We start from the raw sequence: 24,865 nt of genomic DNA, 5'->3' as shown, positions 1-24,865 counted from the left end.
CAAGTCCTTACAAAACAAAGGCAGCTTTTAGCATGGAAGAATTGACTTGGTAACTGATAAGTTTAATAGACTTGGCATCTAGCATGTCTTTAACTTTTTCCTTAGAATCTTACGAAGGACTAATCAAGTCTTTACCCAACCTAACAACACCATAATTATTGAAATCCCAGAATTCCTAGCCAGGATAGCCTCACACCTAGGCTGGGAATTCAGTTGCAGACCAGAGCCAATCTGAAGCAACTTCCAGTCCACAATGGTAGTCTATTTGTGACAATTCCTGAGCTAGCACACAGTTTGGGTTTTCAGTTCTGTGACTCAACTTCCATAGTGAAACTTGATCATTCCAGATAACAGTCCATCTCTTTCTTTGTGATTCAAAATGAATAATTTGCATGGGTGTGTATTTCTTCATGTCCTCGAAGAGGATATATAGTGTATCTTTTTTTTTATTTAAAATGGTTTTTCTTATTTTTTTTATTTAACATTATTTTTCTTCTGCCTTCTTTAGTGAGTAAAAAGAGTTCACTTATGGAGTTTCATTGCCACAAACTATAGGATATTTATTCAAAGATAACAGATAACACTGAGACCCTCTTTATCCTTCTGGTTTGAAACAGAAAATGTTTCATTTATTTGTTAACATAAACACTTATTTTGGAAATGTTTATCTAATATTCATCCATATATATCCCAGAGTAGTCTAGAATAAGCTTGATTTCTGTTTCCATGCCTGTCTAATTATGTCAATATTAGTGATGAAATTGGATGAATAGTCACAGTGAGGTTCCCAGACTTAGTCCCAAGCACTGTTTCTAGTGGTTTTGCCACAAGTTCAAGGGTATTTGCTTTATTCAATACATTTCTGACTAGTACTCCCTACATGTCTTACGAAAGCCATAGACTGGTGCAAACAGAAAGCAAGGGAGTTCCAAGTCTGAGAACTTTTTTTTAGCATGCTGTAAACCGTATACCAATAATTGAGCCGAAGCTAAAGGGCAGCAATTTAGACAGAAAGTAGCAAAGACTGTTCAGAGAGATGTTGCTTGCCCTCATAAATAATGCCAGCACTGCAAGCTGCTAGCCTGAAAAGTTTGGAGGCAGGAATACTGAGAGAAGTCCAAGATCATCCTTAGGTCAAGCACTAAACAGTTCCGCAGAAACCAGTCCAAGCTGAAGATCCAGTTGCAGGGCAAAAAATGGGGAACTTAAAGTAGGCTATCGCAGGAGCACAGATCAGGAAACAGGAGAATTATTTGCAATTTGGGAGGGGGTAGGGGTGGAGTATGTTCTCATGTAATCAGAGTTCTTGGCTTTGTTTAATTAGAAAAATGAACACTTCCTTCCTGTGCCAGTCTCTCCTCGTGGTAGTATAATTTAGGGCTTGACACTTTTCCAAGAGCAGGCCCTGACACCTTACTATCAGAATCAGTGGCTTCTGAGTCAGACTCATCACTTATAGGTAGCTGATGGTCTGTTGCTTCTTGCACTGCAGACTTGGAGTCTGCCATGTTCTTCCCTTCAGCCTTACAATCAGAGGAGTCTGTAAATTATGTGGCATAATTAATGTAGTAGCACAAGCAATATAAAGTTTCCCTTTCCTCCATCTTCCAAATCTTCAGTAAGTGTTTTGTATTTCAAAAGTTGAGTGTGAATATTGGCTTGTCAGGAAATATCACTGTTTTAAATCCCTTATAAATATCACTGTTTTAAATCCCTTATAAATGAATGTGTTCCTTTGCCCATTTCCTCCTATCTAAACTTCAGCGATACCCCAAAATTTGCATTATTCAGTTGTTTTGTTCCATGTATTCAGGTTCTTGTTGAGATTGAGAATCATTACAGTGTGATAGCTGTTTTGGAGACATATAAAGTCATATAAAGTGAATTAGTGATGTCAGGCTAGGTGTTGTCAAGGGAGAATTTGCAGGAAAAGCAAGCATTGTCACTTTTTAAAAATTTTTTGGCTGTTTAAAAGCAAATCACTTTCATGTTAATGTGTTTTCCTCCCATCCTTGAATCAGAAGGAAAGTATATTGACATAAATTGTGCTGCCTCCATGGTATATCTATCATGCTTCAGCAGTAAGGCCAGAAATTGTTGCTGCCCTCACACAATTTAAGGTGGAGCTGTTTCAGGACAGTAAATGCTAGATACTTTGCTATTCTTTCCTCTCCCACCCAGCGTTACCTGTTGAGAGGAAAACCAACCACCAGTCACTCTCTTAAACCTGTGCTGGAATAAGGTTGGAAGTTCAAGCCTTAATTTTTGTTATTTATTTATCTTTAATTTTTATTATTTTTGTATGTTTCTTTTGACAGGACTATCAAGCAGTTTCATAGACACTGCCATTAAGAATTTGTTCAGATCACTGCAGGCTGGAATTTTTATAATACCAAACTATCTGATTCCAATTGCATTAATTCAGATGACCTAGTAATCTCCCGACAGAGAAATAGAAGATCAATATACCAATGCCTGAGTGAAGGGCTGACTTGGAATGCAAAGCCAAGCTGAGGCAGAGGGCTGTCAGTGCTATTGTGCTTCTGGGTCTTTCATTCCTTTCTCCCTTTTGATGCCAATTTTGCCCATGAATCATTTTTTTGGGTTAGGCAAAGTGTCTGTTTTCTCTCCCATTCCACATTTCTGTGTGTGTATATCTCATGCACTTTGCCTACTTTATGATCAACCCATTGTTTATCTGGTGCTGTTTCCTACTTATTTGGGTGTTGGCTGCTGCAGGAAGCCTAGGAAGGGAACAGCCTAGAATACATCTCCAGCAGCCAACACTTAGATGAGCAGGAAACAGCACCAGATAACCAGAGAAGAAATAGTACCGTAATTAAGGAACCATCAATGAGGAAGCCACACCCCCACCAAGACCAGCAAGTAAACTACTGTATATATAAATGGCCAATAAACCTCACTCTCCCTTGCACTGATGATATTTCCTAGCCTGGTAATGAAACTTCTGCAAGAAAACAACCAAGCTCAGAGAACACCAAGAACCCAACAGCTATTTTATTACCAGATAGCAGAGCCTCTAAAGCTTTGACTCAGAGGATTCTGACATCAGGGAGCCTGTTCTGAGAGGGCCAGATGGGCTTCAGCCTGAGGAAGTCATAGATACTCAAGACCTTGAGGCTGATCCAGCTGGCAATAATCAGGAGCAGCTGCATTCACATTCAGAGGACAAGCAACAGGAGCTGGGGCCTCTGCTCAGTCCACGGGCATACCATGTGTTGCAGTGAGCACAGCAAAGATGCTTTGCATGTCTCTTTGTCTGGCAAGGGCATTCTTAGTCTTAATGGGCTCCACTGACATAGGATCTACTTAAGAGCCACCATTAGTCAAGATTTCCTGTTTGGAAATAGCTGACAGACCTACTTGGACTTTGTGCAACCAAAATTGTGAGCCTCTGCTATCCTGAAACTCTGTCCCTCTCTACTCAGCCTGGCTAACAGTCTGACAAGCTGGTGAAAAATATTAGGCTGTGCATGAATTGGGGGAGGCCTGGTGGAGGCTGCATGTGAACGCAGGAAGGCTGGAGGGGTGGATGGTGCAGAACAAGCACAGGAAGGCCAGGGGTGGATGGCGTGGCAGGGTGCGAGCGCAGGAAGCCCAAGGGGCAGATGGTGTGGCAGGGCACAAGTGCAGGAGGTCCAGGGGACGGCAGCGTAGTGCGAGTGCTAGAAGGCTGGGGGGACTTACCAAAGCAACTTGTGACCTTCCCTGCCAATTTCCCCATTGACTTTGCTTGTGGGAAGCCAGCAGGGAAAGTCGCAAATGGCGATGATGTGACTGCAGGACTCTGTAACTGTTGTAACTGCAAGCCGGTTGCCAAGCGCCCAAATCATGATCACATGACTGCTGGGAACTTCGAGGACCAGTTGTAAGTACCACTTGTTCAGCACCATCGCAACTTCAATCGGTCATTAAAAAAGTGGTTGGTAAGCGAGGACTACCTGTATACTTTTAAAGCATGCAATTTTAACAAATAGACAGTTACATGGACTATGTAATAGCATAGTACAATTCAACTCCTGTATTTCCAATTTTTTTATTTAATCTTTTTGATGTTCATCTTCTCATTTCCTAAATAAATACTCTGTGATTCAGGCAAAAATGTGAATGTTATATAATAAAATTACATAGTACAGTCTTAACTGCTCTACTGTTTTTCTTCCTTTCTTATCTATAGTCGTCCTCAAAAGGTGTGCCTGTGTCCATTCTTGCCAGTTCATCCTTTGAAAGTCTCCACTTGTTTGTACATTATTCAGCATCCAGCAGAGGTGAGTAATGTTAATGGGAAGCAATAAATTCAACTAGCCATTTGTTTATCAGCAATAGGGAAGATGCAGGTGAAAACGAAACCATGAGAAATTTTATCAAGCTTGATAAAATTTGGTAGACAGCTAGTATGATGCAGTAAAGCTAACTGGTCTCGTTTTAATTTTTTTTTTTTTATAGTTTCTGGTAACCAACTGAATTTATGATACATGTACACATACCTGACCCAGACCTGAAGGCACATAATCAGTTAAAAAATGTGCATACCCATCATGGGAATTAGCAACTGAAATTATTACAATGCAGGAAGACAATAACTAGAGAGAAGTTTACTAATATATGTTACTTCAGAGACATGTGTGATACACTTCTATGCAGAAATGGCAAAATTGATTTATCTTGTACATCCAAAGGACTGGGCTTTATAACAAAAACATACTTTATCTAGCCACTAAGAATATAGTCTGCTTCACAAAGGAATGTAATAGAATGGTATATTGTCTTTATTTTTCCACTCCTACAAAACTGATAAGAACTGCATTATAGATGGCATTATTTCCTGTAAACCTGCAGCCCCCCTTCCTGCCTAATTCCAGATGAACACTAGGTATACTTATCAATGAGGCTAGGGTGATATAGCCTATTTGCCTGTTCACCTTGACTTACATTTTGCTTGCGTGAAGTTTATATACTGCGTGAGGTGAGGTGTAAGACTCTTGAAAACATATAGGTTGCCTCCAAATCTCAGTTGAAGGGGAGTAACAGTGGGAGAGCATTGTGTCTATCTCTTGATTCCAAACATTTCAGAGGCATGTGGTTGGCTATTGTGAAAAAGAAATTAAGATGATCCTGCAGGACTGCTCTTGTAATATTAAATGGCTTCACATCACAAACTCTGTAATTGCAGAGTGGGTTTATGAGGAATTATGCAGTAACAGCCTTTTTATTTTGTCCTTTTTCTTTGGGTTCGATGAGAAAGGAATTAGTTATTCTGGATTTTATCCTGGTGAAAAGTTCTACCATTTTTGTTTGCATGTCATGGAAACTGTGGAGCCCTTGATGTGGTATACTACATTTCTTGACATGTTTCATTTTGTCTTCTCTACCTGGAAGAGTATAAATTCTGATGGAGCATTGCCAGTGCAAATTGAGAGCTAACCATTGCTGGAGCTGTCATTCCCATCAGTTCAGCTCTATTTTCACTTGTGTTATTAATGTTGAAGAACTGCTAGGCTGGAGCCATAGAACTGCTTGGCCAACTAATGTACTTTTCATGGTAGCAGGAGTAATTTGTATCTTTTGTTCTTTCTGTCTGAAAATATTTCACTCATATTTAGGAATTTGAGTAAAAGGGATTGTTATTTATTTTATCTAATTAATCTGGAGTTTTGCCTGACAGTTCCATCCAACTTAAACTGTACCCTGAAGTTCTATATTTGATTATTTTGCTATCATGTATTTTTTTTATATAAAAGCAATTTCAAAGGAAAGCATAGACGTAAACATGATTGCACCAAACATAAGTTTAAAGTACATGTATAAAGTATATACAAATAACTACATTACCCACTTACTCAGACTTCCAGTGACCTGCTTGCAGATTCCATTCATTCATTCAGAGTCCACTGGAGTTGGGTGGCCAATAAATTGATGATGATGATGATGATGATGATGATGATGATATGATGATGATGGAGGAGGAGGAGGAGGAGGAGGAGGAGGAGATCCTAATGCACACAATCTAATTTGGATAACCACCCTGAAGAATTCTGGAATGAATGAGCCAACAAATGTAGCAAGTAGATGAAAATTAAGGATGACATGGCTTGCTTGCTTGTTTGCTATTAGTAATTCCTGATATGGTTCCCAACAAGAAATTTTATTTGTTAAAATTTATTAGAATAATTTATGATTATTAGAATTATTAGAAATTGACTATTTTAGTCATGTATATCCTGGATAGATGTCTGTTGTAACCCTGATAGCCTAAACAAGCTAGATTAGCGTGCTATGTTTTTGTAAGCAATCCTTTTCTAACTTACTGAACAGCTGTGGGGACAAAGGAGACTTTGAGCCAAAGGTATTGTCCCAATAATGGGATGAGAACAGCCCCCATTGATCAAATGACATCCTAATGCAGGCTTGGAGTTGCAGGCAATTCCATTATATTCCTCTGCCCCTAGCTTTGTATCCATGGACAAGGAAATGCTTTCAAAACACTGAAACATGCTTCAGAAATAGTGACATATAGCTGCCTATGCTTGAAAGGACAATCTGATCTCTTATTGGAAAGGATTTTTGGCTTGCCCAGCTCCCAGCAGCAAACTGATATAATTAGAAAAAGAAAGCCAAATGCAGCATTGCCAACCCATAACATTGGAATGTTATGGAAGGTAGCAGACATTTTCCAATTTGATGAGGGCAGAAACATGGCTGTGGAATGGGGAGACTCTAACAAATACATATGAGTAGGAAGAGGTATGTATCACTACCTGAAAGTAGTGAATTATTGGCAGAGTACTGATTGGCTGACAGTTCTCTGTCTTTAATTATTAGTTGGAAATGAGAATGCTAATTAGCTGGTAGTTGAAATGGAAAAGCTCTTTTTCTGGAAGAGCCCCATATATATGTGGAGTTGTTTTTGAGAATACTGTTTTTTTAAACAGTTTTAAATAGTTATATTTTTCTTTTAACAGCACAGGTGTTCATTTTATCAAAATTGCTGAGATTAGTTGTTCCTCTATTATAACAATTAAAAAACTAGAACCCAAGCCAGAATTCAGGTTTTGCTTTTAAGCACCTTAGATACACGTCTTGGTGATGATATAAATAGGATGCATAGGGAAAGGAAGGTTGTTACACTAAAGACAATAGTATATCCAAAGAGACAGAATCAGCCTACTTTGCCTCATTTTGAAAACTGAATTTACTGACCTCTCTACATCTGGTCTGTGTCAGTATCAGATATATTCCATCAAAATTCTACATTATTTGGTAAATTTTAAAAAAATTCATTTGTTTACCTATCAAACTCCCAGCTTTCCCAAAAGTTGATGCTATTTGATTATGATTATGTGCCATCAAGTTAGTGTCAACTCTTACCACTACATAGATGTACAGTATTTTCTGCAGGAGGATCTGTACCCAACCTGGCCCTTCCAGATCTTCCAACAGTGCACCAGTTACTACCGTAATTGGTAGTATCCGCCATGCCACTAGCTGTCCCCTTCCTTTCTTTCTTTCTACCTTTCTCAGACTTCTCCAAGAGCTAGGTTTTTGCATAATGTGTCCAAAGCATGATAATTGGAGCCTGGTCATTTGTGTCTTGAGTGAAAACTCTGGGTTGATTTGTTCAATGATCCACTTGTTTGTTTTCTTGGCTGTCCATGATATTCTCAGGAGTCTTCTCCAATCCCAAAGTTTAAAAATGTCAATATTCTTTCTATCCTGCTTCTTCAAAGTCCAACTTTTGTTTCCATAGAATGTCACAAGGAAAGCCTGCAGAATTTTGATCTCTGTAGGTATAGACACATCTGGCATCCTAATGTCTTTTCCAAGGCCTTCATTGCTACTATACCAAGTGCTAGTCTGCAGCATATTTTTGACTGTTGGTTCCTTTACTATTGATAGTTGATTCTAAAAGGCAGAAGCTATCCACCACTTCAATATCTTCATTGTCAGTTCTAAAGCTGATTACTGTACATGATTGATACAAGCAAAGGCCTTTCTATAGTCAGTGAAGCACAATCTGACTTTTTGGTATTATTTGGTTTTCTCAGTTATCCAACATGCTTCAACAATAATGTCTTGTGTTCTTCACCTTGAACCTCTGGCATCCCTACATCTCCATGTAGAGCTATAATCTGTATTGGATGATCCCTAAGCATTATTTTGCTACCTTGTGAAATTAAGGATATTGTACAATAGTTGGCCCTCTCTGTTAAGTTTCCTTTCTTTGGTATTGGTAAGTAGATTGACTTCTTCCAATCTATTGGCCGCTGTGTCTTTCTCCAGATTTGTTGGCATAGATTAACTAGAACCTTTACAGATTGTTCTGTTGCTTGCTGTATTTCTGTAGATATTCTATCAGTTCCTGTAGTCTTCTGGCTTTGTAATAACCAGAGTGCTACTCTAACTTGATTTTCTAGTACTAGAGATTCTTGAAAGTTGGAAATATTTCCTAAGGTATTTTGAGTGTTGACATCTCTACTTGACAGAATTTCTGTCCACTCCTTCCATATTTCTTTGGTCTTCTTTGAATCAGTTACAGAATCTGTCCATTGATGTCCTTTATCATACCAATTCAAGGTTGGAACTACCTTCTGAGTTAAGAGATCTTTGGGAAGACTTTCCTTGTTTTCCATGTTTGTTATCTTTAAAGATATTGTAATATTGCTTCTTGTCTCTTCTAACAGCTCTCTGAAATTCTTTGTTAAGTTCCTTCCTGAGATCTTTGTCTTTCTTGTCTTTGGATTCTCTTCTTGACAATTTCTGTTGTATGTTTTGTCATCCAGCTTGCTCTCTCCTTTTCTCTGATCTTTAGCAGTTTCTTTTCTCATTCATCCTTAGCAACTTCTTTGATTTCATTCCATAGTTCTTCTGCTTCCTGATTAATGACATTCAGGCTTCAAAGCAATTCCTAATGTTTTCCTTGAAAATGGTAGGTATATGCTCAAGTTCATATTGTGGAAACCAGTTGGCTTTCTACTTACATTTTAGTTTAACTTGGAACTTGCACACGAGCAATTCGTGATCTGTTTCATAGTTAGCCCCTTGCCATTTGCTGTTAAAACTGAGCTCTTCCACCTCATTCTACCAATATTATAGCCAATTTGATTTCTGTGTACTCTGTCTGGTAATGTCCATGTATATAAGTGTCACATTGGTTGTTGGAAGATGGTGTTAACAATGAAGAAATAATTGGATTGACAGAAATTGGTAAATTAATCTCCTGCTTCTTTTCAGTTCCCTAGGCCATACAGTCCAACTACACTTTCCTCCTTAATATTTCCAACCTTGACATTCCCATCTCCAACAACAAGCAATACATCTTGCTTGCATGTTCTATCAACTTCAAATTGAACTTGACCATAAAACTCATGAACCTCCTTTTCTGAATCAGTGGCTGGAGCATAAATTTGGATAATCATATTAAAAGGATTTTCCACAATGGGTAATTGCTATTATTTGGTCATTGATTACAGTGTAGTCAAATACTGTTCTTTCTATACCCTTCTTAACTGTGGAAACAGTGCCATTCCTTCTTTGTTTTCATGCCCTGAATAATACAACAGTATGATCTTCTGACTGAAAATGTCCAGTTCCAATTCATCTCAATTCACTGATCCCTAAGATGTCAACGTGTAGTGACTGAGTTGAGCTTGCCCGTGTTCATGCTTCTTAGTTCCGTGTTCCCATGGTAATTCTGTCTTCACAGCTTCATATTTTCTTTTCCTGCATGGCAACATCAGTAACTAGCCATCCTGAAGGCTTTAATCTAGCCATGTTATAACACCATTAATACTCTGAAAGATCTTCAGTTCATCCTCAGTAGCATGTTGAGTGCCATCTGTCCTGAGGGGGTTCAGCATCCTGCACTATATCTTCAGTCATTTTATATTTTCTATCCAGGTCATGTTCTTGGTAAAATGCAGGAGTGGTTTACGATTGCCTTTTCCTGCACATTATGAAATCCCTTTGCCATTGTTACTAAAACAGTTTTCTATCTCCAATGTCTCTCTATAACACTGTTGCCCAATATTGGTGCTGGCTTGCTTTTGCTGGGCAGCTAGGATGATCTTCACACCTTGCGTTGACCCTCCTGGGATTATATACACTTGGCATACACTCCTGGTATTCCTTACTCATCCCTCTGAAGAACATCCCCTTCCTTCATGCCGAGTGGCATGGAGAAAAGTAAGCTGACAACATAGCTTCCTTCAATAATTTCAACAACCTTTTTATGGAAAGTTGTTGTGAAAAGTTGTTGCGAAGCTGCCTGCAGCTTCAAGGGACTCTGGAGGAAGTGGATTATCTGGAGCCATTGCAGTCAGAGTTGAGGCTGGAATACAGAGATAGCATTGGTCACACTTGTGGATGACCCCTAACTTTCTTGATGTCTTAGTGATTTTTAGTACCATTGATCATGATATCAAATCAAATCTTTATTTTGGTCATAGACCGACATAAGGAAGGTGGGTACAGTCATTAAAAAACATAAAGGATATCTCGAGTAAAAATAGGAATCTAAATCTAAAAAAAAATATGAAAATCTAGAAGATATAAAAGATACATGAATCAAAAACTAAAAGTATATATAAAAAGCAAGACTCTAAAAGAAGGGGTAGGAGCATTAGATGGGTATAGAGGAGCATAAAAGGTTAGTATGTGGAAGATTATATCTATCAAGTTACTTATTAGAGTTACAGAGCACTCTAATATGGCAAACTAGGTGCTTATTAAATCTAGTTTATAGCACAGGTCATCATCCAATGGATTTTGAGTGCTTCTGCAAGAATTTCGCAATACTGTATATTGTAGCAGGGTTGGTATCTCAAACCAACAGGGTCACGTAAAACTGTCCTGTGTGCCCTGGGTATTTATGCAGTAGTGGTGAGATGGGGCTAGTCCGAATGTAGCACAGGCACTAGAGAAGCGCATGCTCTGTTGTTTCTGTGTGTCCAGAGTCACAGAGGTATTGTCTCTCCGTTTAAGGAATTTTCCTGTATCATCCTTCAAGGACAGCTGAGGGGAGGGCATGACATCATGCCAGAGTAAAGGCCCTTCTGATTGATCATGCCCACTAAGGGGGTTGGGAGTGGGAGGCTCTGTTCTTCAGTGGTTTTCCTACTTCCTCCAAGGCCAGTTTCAGTCAATGTTGGTGGGGGATAGAGATCCAGTGCTAGGTCTCTGCTAAGTGGTGTGCCACAGGGCTCATCTCTCTCCCCACTTACTACATGAAATTGCTGAAGGTTATTTCCTGGTACAGGGTTCAGTTTCATCAATATGCTGATGGGGAGGAACTGGCTTCAGCTCAACCCTGACAAGACTGAGTAGTTGTGGGCTTTAGACCCCTTGTATCTGGTGATTTTCCATCATTAACTCTGAATGAGGTTACGTTTCCCAAGCAATGTTGGTGCATAATCTGGAGCTCCTCCTGGAGTCAAGGCTCCTGTTCAAGGAACATGTGGTAACCATAACCAGGAGAGCCTTTACACAAATACATTTTGTGCCCCAATTGTGCCTATTTCTAAATTGGGAGACACTGCTCATGGTCACTCACTATTTGTCATCTGTTCCAGAATCCAGTGGCATGTGCAGTGTTGGGAGCACTATAGTACTCCCATGTAATACCACTGCTATGTGAGCTCCAATGGATCCCAGTAGTCTTCAAAGTGCTGGTTGTCACTTTTAAAGCCCTGCATGGTATTGGGCCAGGTTACTTGGACCGCCTCTCTCTGATAGTTTCTGCCCATCTGGCAGGTCAGCAATGCTCTAGATCCTCTCACTGAGGCAGGTTCACTTGGGGGGTGCTGTGAAGCAGGCATTTTCAATCATGGCATCTGCAGACTGGTTTCTGAGACATGGGCAGCCCTGACCCTACCAGCCTTTCAGAAGGCTTTGAAGACCTGGTTCTTTCTCCAGGCATTGGAGCTAGGCTGTTAGTTACTAGAGCTCTGGTATAGATGTATGTAATGAGTGTCTTTTGAAATTTTTAATGAGGGGAGTCCTCAACTTGGGTTTTTTAATGTTTAATGATTGTTGATTTATCTATTTTTTGTTCGCCGCCCAGAGTTTCACAGGATAGATAGGTGGCCTTATGAATTTGATTAATAAATAAAAATGAAATTAAAAATGGATTATGAAAGGAAAAAATCAGTTATACATATACATTCAGTGTGTAACTTTTTAGAAGTTAATGTGTATGTGCAAAGCAGCCATGCTTTCAGTTTCCTAAGCAGTTTTGACACATACAGGTAGTCCTCGCTTACTGACCACTCATTCAGCAACTGTTTGAAGTTATGACGGTGCTGAAAAAGGAGACTTATGACTGGTCCTCCAAGTTGTGACCATCGCAGCATGCCTGTGATCACATGATCGTGATTCAGACACTTGGCAACTGGCAAGCATTTACAATGGTTGCAGCATCCCATGGTCATGTGATTGCCATTTGCAACCTTCACAGCCAGCTTCTGGCAAGCAAATTCAGTGGGAAAGCTGGCAGGAAGTTGCAAGTCATGGTCACGTGGCATCATGCTTAATGATCTGTGGTGACTTGCTTAACGACTGCAACTGGAACTGTCGTAAGTCACGTGTAGTCACATGATTTTAACTTTATGACTGCATTGCTTAGCGATAGAGTTGCTGATCCCAATTGTGATTGGTAAGTGAGGACTACCTGTATAAGAAAGATTACAGGTTGATTTCTGGGTTAGATTTCAGAAACTCCCTTTCACTTTCAGAAGCCCTGTTTGTTCACATTATGATAGAATATTCAGCTATTCTCTGTGTATTTGAACTCATTACTGCTTTTATTTTCAACTGTAATGTGTACTGACAAATAATTTTTTTCCTGTGGTAATGATAGCACTCCTGTTTTATCATTTTCTTTTCCACTTTTGTACATTTTTAAGTTTAAATACGTGTTTGCTTAGTCATAATTTGAATAAACAGTTTGCACTTAGGTATATTACTGTTTTGTTATGGACTTTCAGTTTATAATAGTAATGGTGTCTTTTATTTTTTAATTTCTTTACAGAGCCTTGCCCAAAATTCTCCAATAATTTAGTGGTGGGTGATATTGATTTAAATAGAACAAAATGTTCAATGTACTTCTATTTCAGTATATAACTATATTGTTCATTCACAACCAGTGCTTTGTATATGTGTATGTTTGATCTGGGTATTCTTTTATGCTTTTTTTCTAAAAGTAAGAATTTGTAATCAAATAGAAAACAATTATAACATGAAAATCATGTTTTTATATTCAATTTTAACTGCAGGAAAGTAGAGTGCTACGAACGGTACCTCTTCTAACTGCTTGTCTTCCTGAAGACAAATGTAAAGTCTTGATTGGCCGACGCTTCAGTGAAGACAGGTAAAGAGCACTGTTAAAATAAGTTTTCTTTTCTTTGAGAACAGTAGTCATTAAAGCAATATATTTTTAGGTTCCTACTTCAATATTTTATAGTGCACATATTCATAATAAACCTTAAATCCATTAATGTCCCAAAATGCTTAAACAACAAGAAAAGTGTTATAATTCCAAGCAAATTATAAATTATACCTTTCTGTATCTTCACAATCTACCTTTCATATCTTTCCACATCCTAGTGATCTGTACATTATGAATTTATTTTAGACTGACTAAATTATTTTAGGCTGGCTTTTAGTTAGTTCATTTCCAATAAATCCAAGCTGGTCGTATCTGATTTCTATTCAGTATTTCTATTCTGTTGATTTCAACAACAGTATTAATGATGGCTTCCTATTAATTATGGTCATTTGTAAGATTCTAATCTTTACATTTTATATGATATTTCTCCTTTATTCTGCCCTGTATTCTGTACTCTCAAAGTCTTCTATGTAGGACTGAAGAAACTTGTTTTTTGTTTTTTCTTTCTAAAAGTTTGGTGCACATAGTTGAGGATAAATAAATAGTAATTGGCATTGGTCATTCCTCCAGAGTATCTCATACTTGACAGTGGCTCTTCTAATCATGATTACTGTTTGTTTCTTCTTGTAACAGGCAGTATGCCTTTCTACATCAGTTGCTGGAGTCTATGTTTGAAGGTGGTATTGTACCCGTGTCCTGCTTTGGACACTCCTGGGTCTGACCAGGTTGGCCACTGAATGAATTTAATGCAAGGCCAGATTGGAATGTTGTCCTGATCAAGCAGGACTTACCTTAAGCAGCTCACATCACAAGTATCTAGCAGTTACTCTCACTAGATATTTTTCTGGTGTTTTACTGTTTTTTTCACTGGGTTTTTCATAGCCCAGGATATATAATTTTCTAGCTTTTGGTCAGCATACACTAAGCTTCATTTCTGGCCTTTTGGTGCTCTGTGCAGCCAGCAAATCATGTTCAGCATAGTCTGGATTTTTCATTTATTTTCTTTCATTTTCAGACTTTCTAACTGCAGTGAAACTCTAGCTCAGTTTATCCTACTTTTATTCAGTTACTCATGCTTCCTAGTCAAATACTAGGGAGAGAATTGCCATTTCTGGCTTTCTGTCATCCTGAATTATAACAGGTTTAAGGACAAGATATATCTGTGCATGGGATGGAGATAATAAATGTAATGCCACTAGAAAAATAAGATGAAGTGTTTTTAGAAGTACCAAGAAAATGAAATAAAACGTACCTCAGTCTATGTGGTAGTAAAGCAGCATTAAATGTACCCAGAGATCAGATTTCAGGCTTCATAACCTGTATACTATTGCTCAGTATAATCTTTTGGCAGAAATCTATTCAAGGAAATGATACTAAATTCATAAACTGCTATGTTTCTTTCTATATTATCTATGTATTGTCATACTTAATTTAATGTGTGCCATAAATAAATGAAGCTATGACTTGTAATATATAATACTTAATAACCAACAAGTAAGTGCTTGTTCTATTATTTATTTTGAACACTGTATCAAATAATGAAAGCCCTTATTTAGGGAATTTATTTTCTTGTAGATTTATAATTATTTTTGCAACCCAAATTTTCATCATAATTACTATTTCAGTTGAGGAGAAGATGATCTAATACTTATTCTAAAATAAATAAGTCAACGAATTAAAAAAAGAGTCATTTTGTCAGCCATAAATTACCTTTCTGGAGATTCTAAAATGATTTTGCTTTTGCCTGAGCAATCTTTTGAATTGAGTCAATGCTTTGATATTGTTATTAATACTATCATAATTTTTTATTTTTTTCAAATTATGAAAATAATATGGGACTGTTTCATCATCAGTCCTTTCTTCTACTGTTTTTTGCACTTCTTTCTTGGTGACTCTTTTTCAAAGATAGACAAATTAGTATAAAGTTTTAATAAGCTTGAAAATAAAATGTATTGGATATGTATGTAAATATTTACAGAAAACAAAAAGTTCATGCCTAATATAGTAAAAAATGTGACTTGAGACTAAGGGAATACACATACTCATCTAGACAATACAAATATATTTTCTAAAAATTCATTACTGATCAAAATCAATTTGAGAAATTATCTATTTAATATTTACAGGATTTATAAGTAGCTCCAATGAAGCCAACTGTGAGTGGCATATAATTCCCAAATCTATAAATTGAAAATAAACAAGATAAATATAAATATAAATAACATAATCAAAAGTGAAAGTGAAAATCATAAATCATAATACAACTAAACATAAACCTGGTACCTAAACATTGTAAACCAAAGAACCAACTTATTATGCAGAGGAATAGTCACCACAACTATCTCAGTACACGACTGTGTTTTTCTTAGAGATGTCTTTCCAAATAATCAGTCTAAAAGCTTCTGAGTGGTATTGCTCAGCTTTCCCTGCATACAATGTTTTCGATCCTAATTTAACTTCCTTTTTTATTCTGTAGTTCTAGTTGTTATTTTTTCTGAGTATACTAATTTCCATATGAATATCCTCCAGAGGAGTAGCCATGTGAATGTATTGCAGCAAAAACTACAGCGAGTCTTGTAGAATTTGAAAGACTAGCACATTCCTTATGGCAAAAGCTTTGTGGATGCAAGTCAATCAGCTTCATCCGATGCTGGAAGATTATTCTCAGTTGACAGTTACATCAAAGCATAAATGTAAAAAGAAATGTGAACAGTGAAATCTGAGAAAAATGGAAGTGCTAAAACTACAAATTGTGATAATTACATGAAAGCTTAAATGAATGTAGAATAAATACAAAGACCATTCACAACCCTCTATTAATTATAACACAAACATATTGGCATCACTTCACAAGTCATCTTTGCATATATCTGTAATAATTATCATAGTGTAGTCCACTGTTCTTACATCTAACAATTACGTTGCTAAAGTATATACTGTATTGTTATATTCTGGTTACAGCAACTCCCCACTTACCCAGAAATTGTCACATTACTTTGCTGTTATGGCCTGTTTGCTCTGTGTAATCCATAATAGCAAAGCCCCAATTAGTTCTTGAGATGTAATACTTGATAAAAATTACAAAACTTCTTTTGGAAGATAATGGAAGATTATAGATAAGTAGTTCCATCCAACTGAATGGAAAATACAAATGAAGATTCCTGGGGTTCCTAAGCAATTAGCCGTCTCAGCTGGTGGCCTTGTAAGCAGGATCAGACCTGCTCTATACTTGGATGAATAGATTGGTGGGAACAAGACAAGAGAATATAGAAAAAGTGATTGGGCCTCTCAGAAACTTAAAAATGAATGAGAATGGTGACTTTTTGGTGAACATTTGCTTAGAAAAAGGTCTATCACAAATAAATGGGTTTAACCATAAATTGATTCATATGAACATATGAAAATAAATGACTTAACAAATATTACTTATTTGATGGTTTCAAAGGGGATGAGAGATTTTGAATTTGGGAGAGACCATTGTTTGGGTGGTGCCAAGAATGGATCTTGGGGAAAAAAAAGAAACAAATGAAAGTAGAATGACTGCAGGAAAAGAAAGTGTGATTCCTGTATGAAAAAGTATTAGAATACAGTTTAATCTCATAACAGAATAAATGAAAAGTGAGTATCTGTGGAAGCTGTTTGGACAGAGTAAAAAAAATTATTAAAAATTAAGAGATATTGGTGAGAAGTATAAAGAAGAAAGGGCCAGGAATGAAGTGGTAGGTGCACATGGTAGTAGCAGAGAAAAAATGATATGGAGAGATATATCAAATGAGTTTCTATGAACTAGTTTTAGCTATTTTTCTTTTTCTTACCTCATGCCTTTATTTTTTACTTACTATTTCTTACTCCTTTTCTGTGCTTTCCATAACACTGTTTACCTTAAAAAGGAATAGCATGAAGGACATATTGTTTATGTATATAGACTAGACTAGGAAGTTGAAGAAGATAGTGGCAATCTATTTCCATATGATTGCCAAGAAAATTGCATGGGTGTGTCCATGCAGTCCCCAGGAGTCAAGCTTAAATTGTGGATATCTTTACTTTTAATTTTTAAAAGGCTATTCCTAACTGGCATAATATGCCATGTTTAGAATATAGATATTTTGGTTGGTGGGACAGCTATGATTGGAAAAGATAGATGTCAGGTATTTTTACTTGCCAGAAAATAATTAAAGCATTTTTTAAAAATTATGTATATAGGTACCCTGAATTAGCATCTATATGCAGAAATTCAAATACCTTAATATTGTATCCTGGAGTTGGAGCATCAAATTTGGAAGAAATGGATTTGAGTTCCACTAATTCCTATGTGATCATAATCATTGATGGAACATGGAGTCAAGCAAAAGATATATTTTTAAAGAACTCCCTTTTTCAAATGCCTAAGCAGGTAAGATTTAAAGTTTTTATGCTTAGAGTTAAAGTTCTGTGTTTGGGTCAGTTCTTCGTAGTATTTAAAATACTTGTAATTCTACATTCATGCATACTTTTTCTTAAATTTAATGTGCCTCCCTCTTCCATATATACATGCAGAGGCTTTGTATCTATCCTTTGAAAAACTTTTGATTTAAATCAAATCCTTATAACATTTTAAAAGCTTAACAGTTTTAATATGCTGTTGCCTTTAATTTAAAAAAGGAGAATATAGCTATTTGCTTAACTATTTGTTTTGGTAGATCTGCCCATTCTTCAGGTAGATGACTTGTCTTAGTTATCCAAAGTAATCTTTTTTTATTGGATAAGAACTGATTTTATGTACAGACCAGTTTCTGTATCCATGATGAACTTACAGTGTGGATGATATGTCGATACTGTAGGCATAAATATATGATCATAGGTCTAATCATGCACTCTTTCACTCTGGAATAGCAATAAAGCATTATCTGAATTGGTGTATGTGAATAAGCATAAGTTAATAATAAGTTTTGTTCTGTATGTTTTCTCATTAGCATATCTCTAGCAATGGAAATAACACAAAGATAGTGGTGACAGTTAACTGAAAGAAAAGATAACCAGCTAATTTATTTACATGGCAAAGGAAGGCTATGGTCTTGATCATTATAAGTTTAGCTGTGGACATTTTGTACCTGATGGCAAATGAAAGCTGCTAGCATTTTTGCAATTTGAATTGCTCTTTTAGAAAAGAGCATAACTTGCCCTTTTGAAAATGTGTTTCATGATTGATATGTAGGCAGTAGGTCCTACTGTGATATCATAATAACAATTTAATGTCTTCCACATAGAGCCTTTATTGGAATGATATTGCATGACAGGATTAATTTTGACTTTTTTAATAATGTTGTACCAGACTGTGTATTTTTGTGGTATTGCATTTTACTTTCATCAACTAGGTGCTAATTTCACTGGCTGATAACATGTGACAATTTTAGATTTTCATTATGTTCATCAAAATAATGTATGTCATAAGATGAAGAATTGTCATTACTTTAAAGATCTTGAACTAACTTCACTTCAGTCATATTTGGACCCTCAAGAATAATTCTAATTCATATAGTTTTAAGAAAGATCAGATCATTATCCAAGTTGCAGGTAAGCCTTCTAATTCAGGACATGTATTTGCCTTGTATTCTTAACTTCTATTAGGAACATACTAAAGGGAAAATAAGGAATTAGTTTTAGAAATTATAGTAACAGTAGTGCAATATTATTAAGAGGAGGTCAGCAAAGTGACCATGGTCAGATAAGGCAACAGATAGCTAATGATATCATTATTCATGATAGACAGTTACATCATGTTCCAAATGTTGTACATGGTGACATCATCTTTATTCTGCTTCAGTTCTAGAGGCAATGTTGGTTTACAAGTAAAGAGCTTTTAAGAATTGTGAAATAAAGCTGGATACAGAATCTAATCATACTATTAGAAACTAGTTTTGGGGAGCAATATTGTGCTACTCTGTTACCAAGATTTATTTATTTTTAATCTGCACTCAGTCGTTACCGACTCTGCAGTGACTGCTTGGACGAGTCCTTGCAGTTTTCAAAGCAATTGTTTCAGAAGTGGTTTGCCAGAGCCTCCTTCCTAGAGAGGACGGTCATAAATTTATATAGAAAATAAATACAGCATAGGAAATAATAGTTTTAATTCATTCTTAGCCCATTCAGTATTAGAACTATATTTAGGTTCCCCTTGATGAGGCACTTTTCATTGCCATGAAAATTCATCTGCCAGGCCCAGTATCAGAAGAGGTTTCTGACCATTCATTGTCATCTATGATAAACTCTTTCAGCTATTGAAACATCCAGAGGAGACCTCAGGAATGAGATAAAGCAAAGAATTGGGTCCATTTCACTTTCAGAAATGTGGACAAAGCTGTGTAGCTTTGCAGCACAGCTTCAAAGACAAATGCACTTCACTCAAAGCATTGTCAAAGTGAAATCCCCTTCAGAACTTTACACAGCTGTTCTGTTTGAAAGAATCAACCAGTGGTCCAGAAGAATTAGTTTTTATAAGGTTAAGACATAAGAAGAAAGAACTAAATTCTAAGTTAAAATGGTTGATATTGTATCATTTAAAAAAAACATTAATTCCTCTTCCTTACCAAAATCAACACAGGGGTTTTTTAAATGTTAGAAATACAGGTGCAATTTTCCAGCTATGCCAGAATGCTTCAGGAAAGGAAACTTCCATGTAAGTAAAGCAAAGTTTAGAGCCATGATATACAAGTTATTGAATCACATTCCTTGTTGCTGGTCATAAGAGAATCACTTTGGACTGGTAATTCAAGTTTTGGACTCAAGCTTGGATGACTCCACTTCAGTTTCCATTCTCAACAAAAAGTCCATTCTCTCTCACTCCAAGCTACTCTACGGAGTTATTGTGGAGAAAGTTGAATAAACAGAGTGATATCTACGCTGCCTTAAGTGCCTGAAAGAAAGATAGTAGAATGAACAAATGAGAGAAATTGTAAGGGGCAGTAGCTTCAACAATGTGATTGGATCATTCTTACTTGAATTTTTGTTCAGTAACCCACTAATACAACTAAACTGGTTTTCTGAGACTGTGGCAAACATTGCAAAGACTGGCATACAGGAAAATAACAGACTGCTTTATTGCACTTCAGGTTCATATCTGAATTTTTAATACTGCTGAAAAACTGTCCAGAAAGGACTGGAACTGTCCAGAAATCTTGTGCCATTGGCTGATTGACAAGGAAGCTATTTCATGTTTGTTTGTTTGTTTGTTTGTTTATTTATTGTATTTATACAGCCGCCCATCTCGCATAAAGTGACTCTGGGCAGCGTACAACAATTAAAAACAAATACATAAAAACAATCTCTTCAGCATCTTATTTCAACGTCTCTTAACCTTAATAGTAATAATACCAATTTAGCCATCACAATTGACAGTAAGACATAGACTGTCAAACATATACCATATTTTTTGTAAATTTCTTTAATTACTTTATTCTATACTTTGAAGGTGAAACCTTAGAAACAGCATTAAACGATGAAAACAGAGAAATATGAATTGTTTGCAAAATTCCTGATAATTATATTTTTAAAATATAATTTACTTATGAAAAGAAACATTTTGCTGTTGTCAGTAAAAGTTATTGGTGCATGAAACACAGTTACTTTTATAGCCTGAGAGATCAAATAGACTTAAAAAGCATGTTCCATGTCTTGTTTCTTTTAATACAAAATGTATATTATTGCACTATAGTAATAGTTAATATTTAGATTACTGCAGTATTGTATCTGTGTGTGTGTGTGTGTGTGTACACACACACACATACATACACACTGTAACTATAGTGTTATACTATAATAATAGTGTTCCTTACAATTGGCAGTACTTCTTGTTTTCTCTAGGGAATTACCTGTTTTCAAAATAAGTTCTCATTTTCTGCCAACATGTATATACTGTATATGTGAAGTAATTGAAGAAAGTTCTTTAAATAATTTTTATTAATAAACAATTATCATATAAAATGATAATGTGAGATGGGCGGCCATATAGATGTGATAAATAAATAAATAAATAAATAAAATCTTGGGTTTGCCACAAATCACACCAGTGGCAAGAACACTGGAATGAAAAGGCATGTTTGATCTGCAAACATCTGTAGAAATTTGTTTAATTTCTAGTCATTGCTAAAAGTAGCAATAATTGGATTGTATCCTTTCATGACATCTGTATCTATGATTCTATGTGCTGTTACTTTATATTTTGTATATTCGTTTTTATTTGTTATGTGTTATGAAGTGGAAGATAGGCCAAAAATAAAAGTTTTAAATAAGTAGTAAACCAATTAGTAAGTATTTTTATATACTTAATTGCCATTAATATTACTGTTTTAAACAATCTGATACAAAAATTTTTTTTGTATCTTGACATAGACCAAATGGAAATATTTATGATATTACACATACAGTGGAACAGATTATTAGAGGTAGAAGGAAGAAATAGAAATAGTTGTAGACCACTTAACTCAGCATCCAGGAATCTGATTGCTCAGTTACAGTATCTTCTGACCTTGTGTCAATATAAATAAGTAAACCTAAAAGACTTACTTTGCTGTCTCCATTTCATCACTTAATAATCATCCAATACCATATTAATGCATCTGCTCTAGAAAATTTTGTTTTCCAAACCTCAGAGCCCTGTTGTAATAAATTTGCAGAACACTTTGAAGATAAAATTTCTTGTCTTCATGATGATCTAAATGCTACTATTGTTATAGTTCTAAACAAGGTGTGCAATGCACCATTTCATCTAATTTATGGGATCATCATAATTCCATAAATCACATAACTATATCCTCAGTCTCTCTCTCTCTCACCCAAGACCTGGCCCTTTTTATCCTACCTTCTTGAGTTAACAGACTTTTGGCTTCTCTTTTATTGGCCTTAAAGATTTCTGCTGTCTATCCTTTGCTTACAAAACAGCTCTCTATGTTGTGCAAATCACAGGTTTTTGTCTCACCTATATCAGTCCTTATACCACCTCTCTGTCTATGTTTACTTCCCTTTCCTACTTCCTAGGCTTTCTGTAAATTATTGTTGATATTTAATTAGTATTAGTTTGTGTAGTCATAGACCAAAAACCAAATTAAAATGCAAAATATCCATCATAAAGGTCCTCTTCATACTAGAAACTAAGCACCCCAGTTATCCTTGATAAATTATTTTAGGGATGCCAGCTCTATATTTGACATTGGGCAATAGCACGGTGAAGGAATCTGAGCTCCAAGAATGAGATTATTAAATACAGTCACAAAATCAGCTGGATGAAGAACAGAGTCTGTACATCTACCTTTACACATCAGCAGAGCCTGCATATTTGGCAAATAAGGAGCACTGAAAATGAAAACTGACATATTTGCTGCCACTACCCCTTCTCAGAATTGTTTGATGGGATTTTAATATTGTATTATTTTTCAACATAGGCAGGCAAGTAATTTTGATTTCACAGAACCCTGAGAGAGTCTTGGGGGATCCCCAGGGGTCCTAGGACTACACTTTAAGAAACACTGATTTTTTAAAAAGAAGATAGAAATGAACTGATAAATTATTATAGACCTATAAGCCTCCTAAATATAATCAGCAAATTTTATCCAAGGTATTTATGTCGGAAGGTCTGGGCAGGCTGGCTTTAGGAAAGGGGGATCTGTAGTACACCACTGTTTGATTCTGCTGCATTTAGCAGGCAAATATATATGGAACACCAATTCAAAGGCAAATCAAAGTTGTCTTTGATTTGATCTCAAGGACCTTTTTATGGAACAAATTCAAAAAATTTCACTTTTGACAAATATTTACTATTATTAATGTCCAAACTATATTAAAGCACCAGTCTCAGAATTAGATTCAACCATTCAGGGCAGCTAGATTAGCTTTACTACAGAGAAACAGGAAGCCATATGTACAAAGAAGTTATTTGTATATACAGGAAACCTGCCCCTCATATGTTAGTCCCAAGGTTCAAATTCTGGGCCTCTTTTTCATTGCCTTTCTGAGTTAATGGACTTCTGGCTGCTCTTTTTAAAACTTTGAAGCTGTTTGTTGTTGTCCCTTGTTTACAAAATGATGTTTTCTGGTGTAAGAAATATAAGTTCTTACCTTACCTTGTTCTGTCCAAACACCTACAACCAATATCTGAAGAGATGGTCTTACTCTCTGTTGCAGTTTGTGGATTGCTATTATCAGTGAAGCAGAGGTGGGTCATCTCCACAGTAGCACTTACGCTCTGGGATTATTTCCTGTCTGCAGTACATCATGCCTCAACATTGATATGCTTTAGGCATCTTTTTAAAAAGTACCTTTTTTCATTGGCTTTTCATAGCCATTAACTCCTGCTGATATTTTTTGTTTTGTTTTGTTTTAATAGCTTCCCCTTCCCTACCCATTTTTAGTGTTTTAACTTACTAATTTTAGATCTTGTAAACCAATTTGGGATTTTTTTTTTCCTGAAACAGTATTTAAATGCTTCCAACAAGTAAATAATGATGATCTAAATTATTTCAGAAAGCTATTCTCTATCCTATAAAAAGAATGAAAATAAATACTTCTCACATGTTAAATTATATTATAATATTAGTGAACAGGGACATTAAATTACATTTAATATGTGGCTTGCTTTTAACTGTCATTAAGGTAAATCCCAAATGCATCTACACTGAATTTAATGCTACCAAATTTAGTGGGAGTTACTTCCAGAAAGATATATTTGGAATTTCAGCATTTGTACATTTTCCCTCCCGCTCCTATCTGATCCTAAAGATTTAATGAAGATGATCAGATTTCTGCAGTTTTCAAAAGCATTTTTGTAAAATAGATTTTTTTAAAAAATGTTGACTTTCACCTATTCCTAATAAGAATACTTTTTAAGCAAAACTTTTAGAAATGTGTACTTCAGCTAAGTAAAGAAAGTAAGTTCAGGGATGATTTATACTTTGTTTTCTACTATGATGTCCAAAGCTATCAAGACAGAAGCAAAGAGCTTGAGATGAGACAAGACTTTCATCAGAACTTGGTGCTCACCTCCACATCCAAGGCTGAGAAACAAGCAGCAAGAAATCCATTACAAAGTAAGGGCAGGAGAAAGGGATGTAAGATTTAAATGATGGAGCCATTATAAATAAAAGGCTTGATTATTTGATTCTACAGTAGATCATTTTTGTATCTGCAGTATAGGCAACATTTCCATTTGGGCCTGTTTTTGATTATTTCACTGTTTCCTCCTGAGTGCTGGTTAAGTTTGTAGAGAGAGATTTACTGCTGTGCCCTGGATGAAAGTTTGAAACTTTTTGTTACTTGTGAAACAAGGACATTTATTTATTTATTTACTTACTAATTGTAATATGTGTGAGTTCTAGATTTTGGTTTTGGGCCTCACATACCTTGCTGATATTATGCAATCAGTCGGCCTTTTTTTTTTTTTAAGGTAAGTATATTTAGATTTTCTCTGGGTATTTAATGTTATCGGCCAATTAC

At 36.0% G+C, this 24,865-nt stretch overlaps 1 protein-coding gene across 3 annotated transcripts in view; it reads left to right on the top strand.

Moving 5' to 3' along the window:
• The window catches only part of DTWD2 (DTW motif tRNA-uridine aminocarboxypropyltransferase 2), a 105,488-nt gene that overhangs the window by 41,945 nt on the left and 38,678 nt on the right, over positions 1-24,865 (top strand). Inside the window, exons 1-4 of one of the 3 annotated variants that reach the window (XM_088129915.1) lie at positions 2,236-3,889; positions 4,199-4,289; positions 13,290-13,384; positions 17,606-17,795. In XM_088129915.1, coding sequence (XP_087986041.1) covers positions 3,630-3,889; positions 4,199-4,289; positions 13,290-13,384; positions 17,606-17,795 — 636 coding nt within the window. In that variant the 5' untranslated portion in view covers positions 2,236-3,629. Of the gene's footprint in view, positions 1-2,235; positions 3,890-4,198; positions 4,290-13,289; positions 13,385-17,605; positions 17,796-24,865 lie in introns of those variants that run through there. The other 2 variants (XM_088129914.1, XM_007434093.4) reach the window with 2 other exon arrangements.

Source organism: Python bivittatus, unplaced genomic scaffold (assembly GCF_059951505.1).
Source record: "Python bivittatus isolate LINGU-HERP-01145 unplaced genomic scaffold, Pbiv_v1 ctg000850_np1212, whole genome shotgun sequence".
Classification (NCBI taxonomy): domain Eukaryota; kingdom Metazoa; phylum Chordata; class Lepidosauria; order Squamata; family Pythonidae; genus Python; species Python bivittatus.
This window is presented reverse-complemented; position numbering and strand designations above follow the sequence as displayed.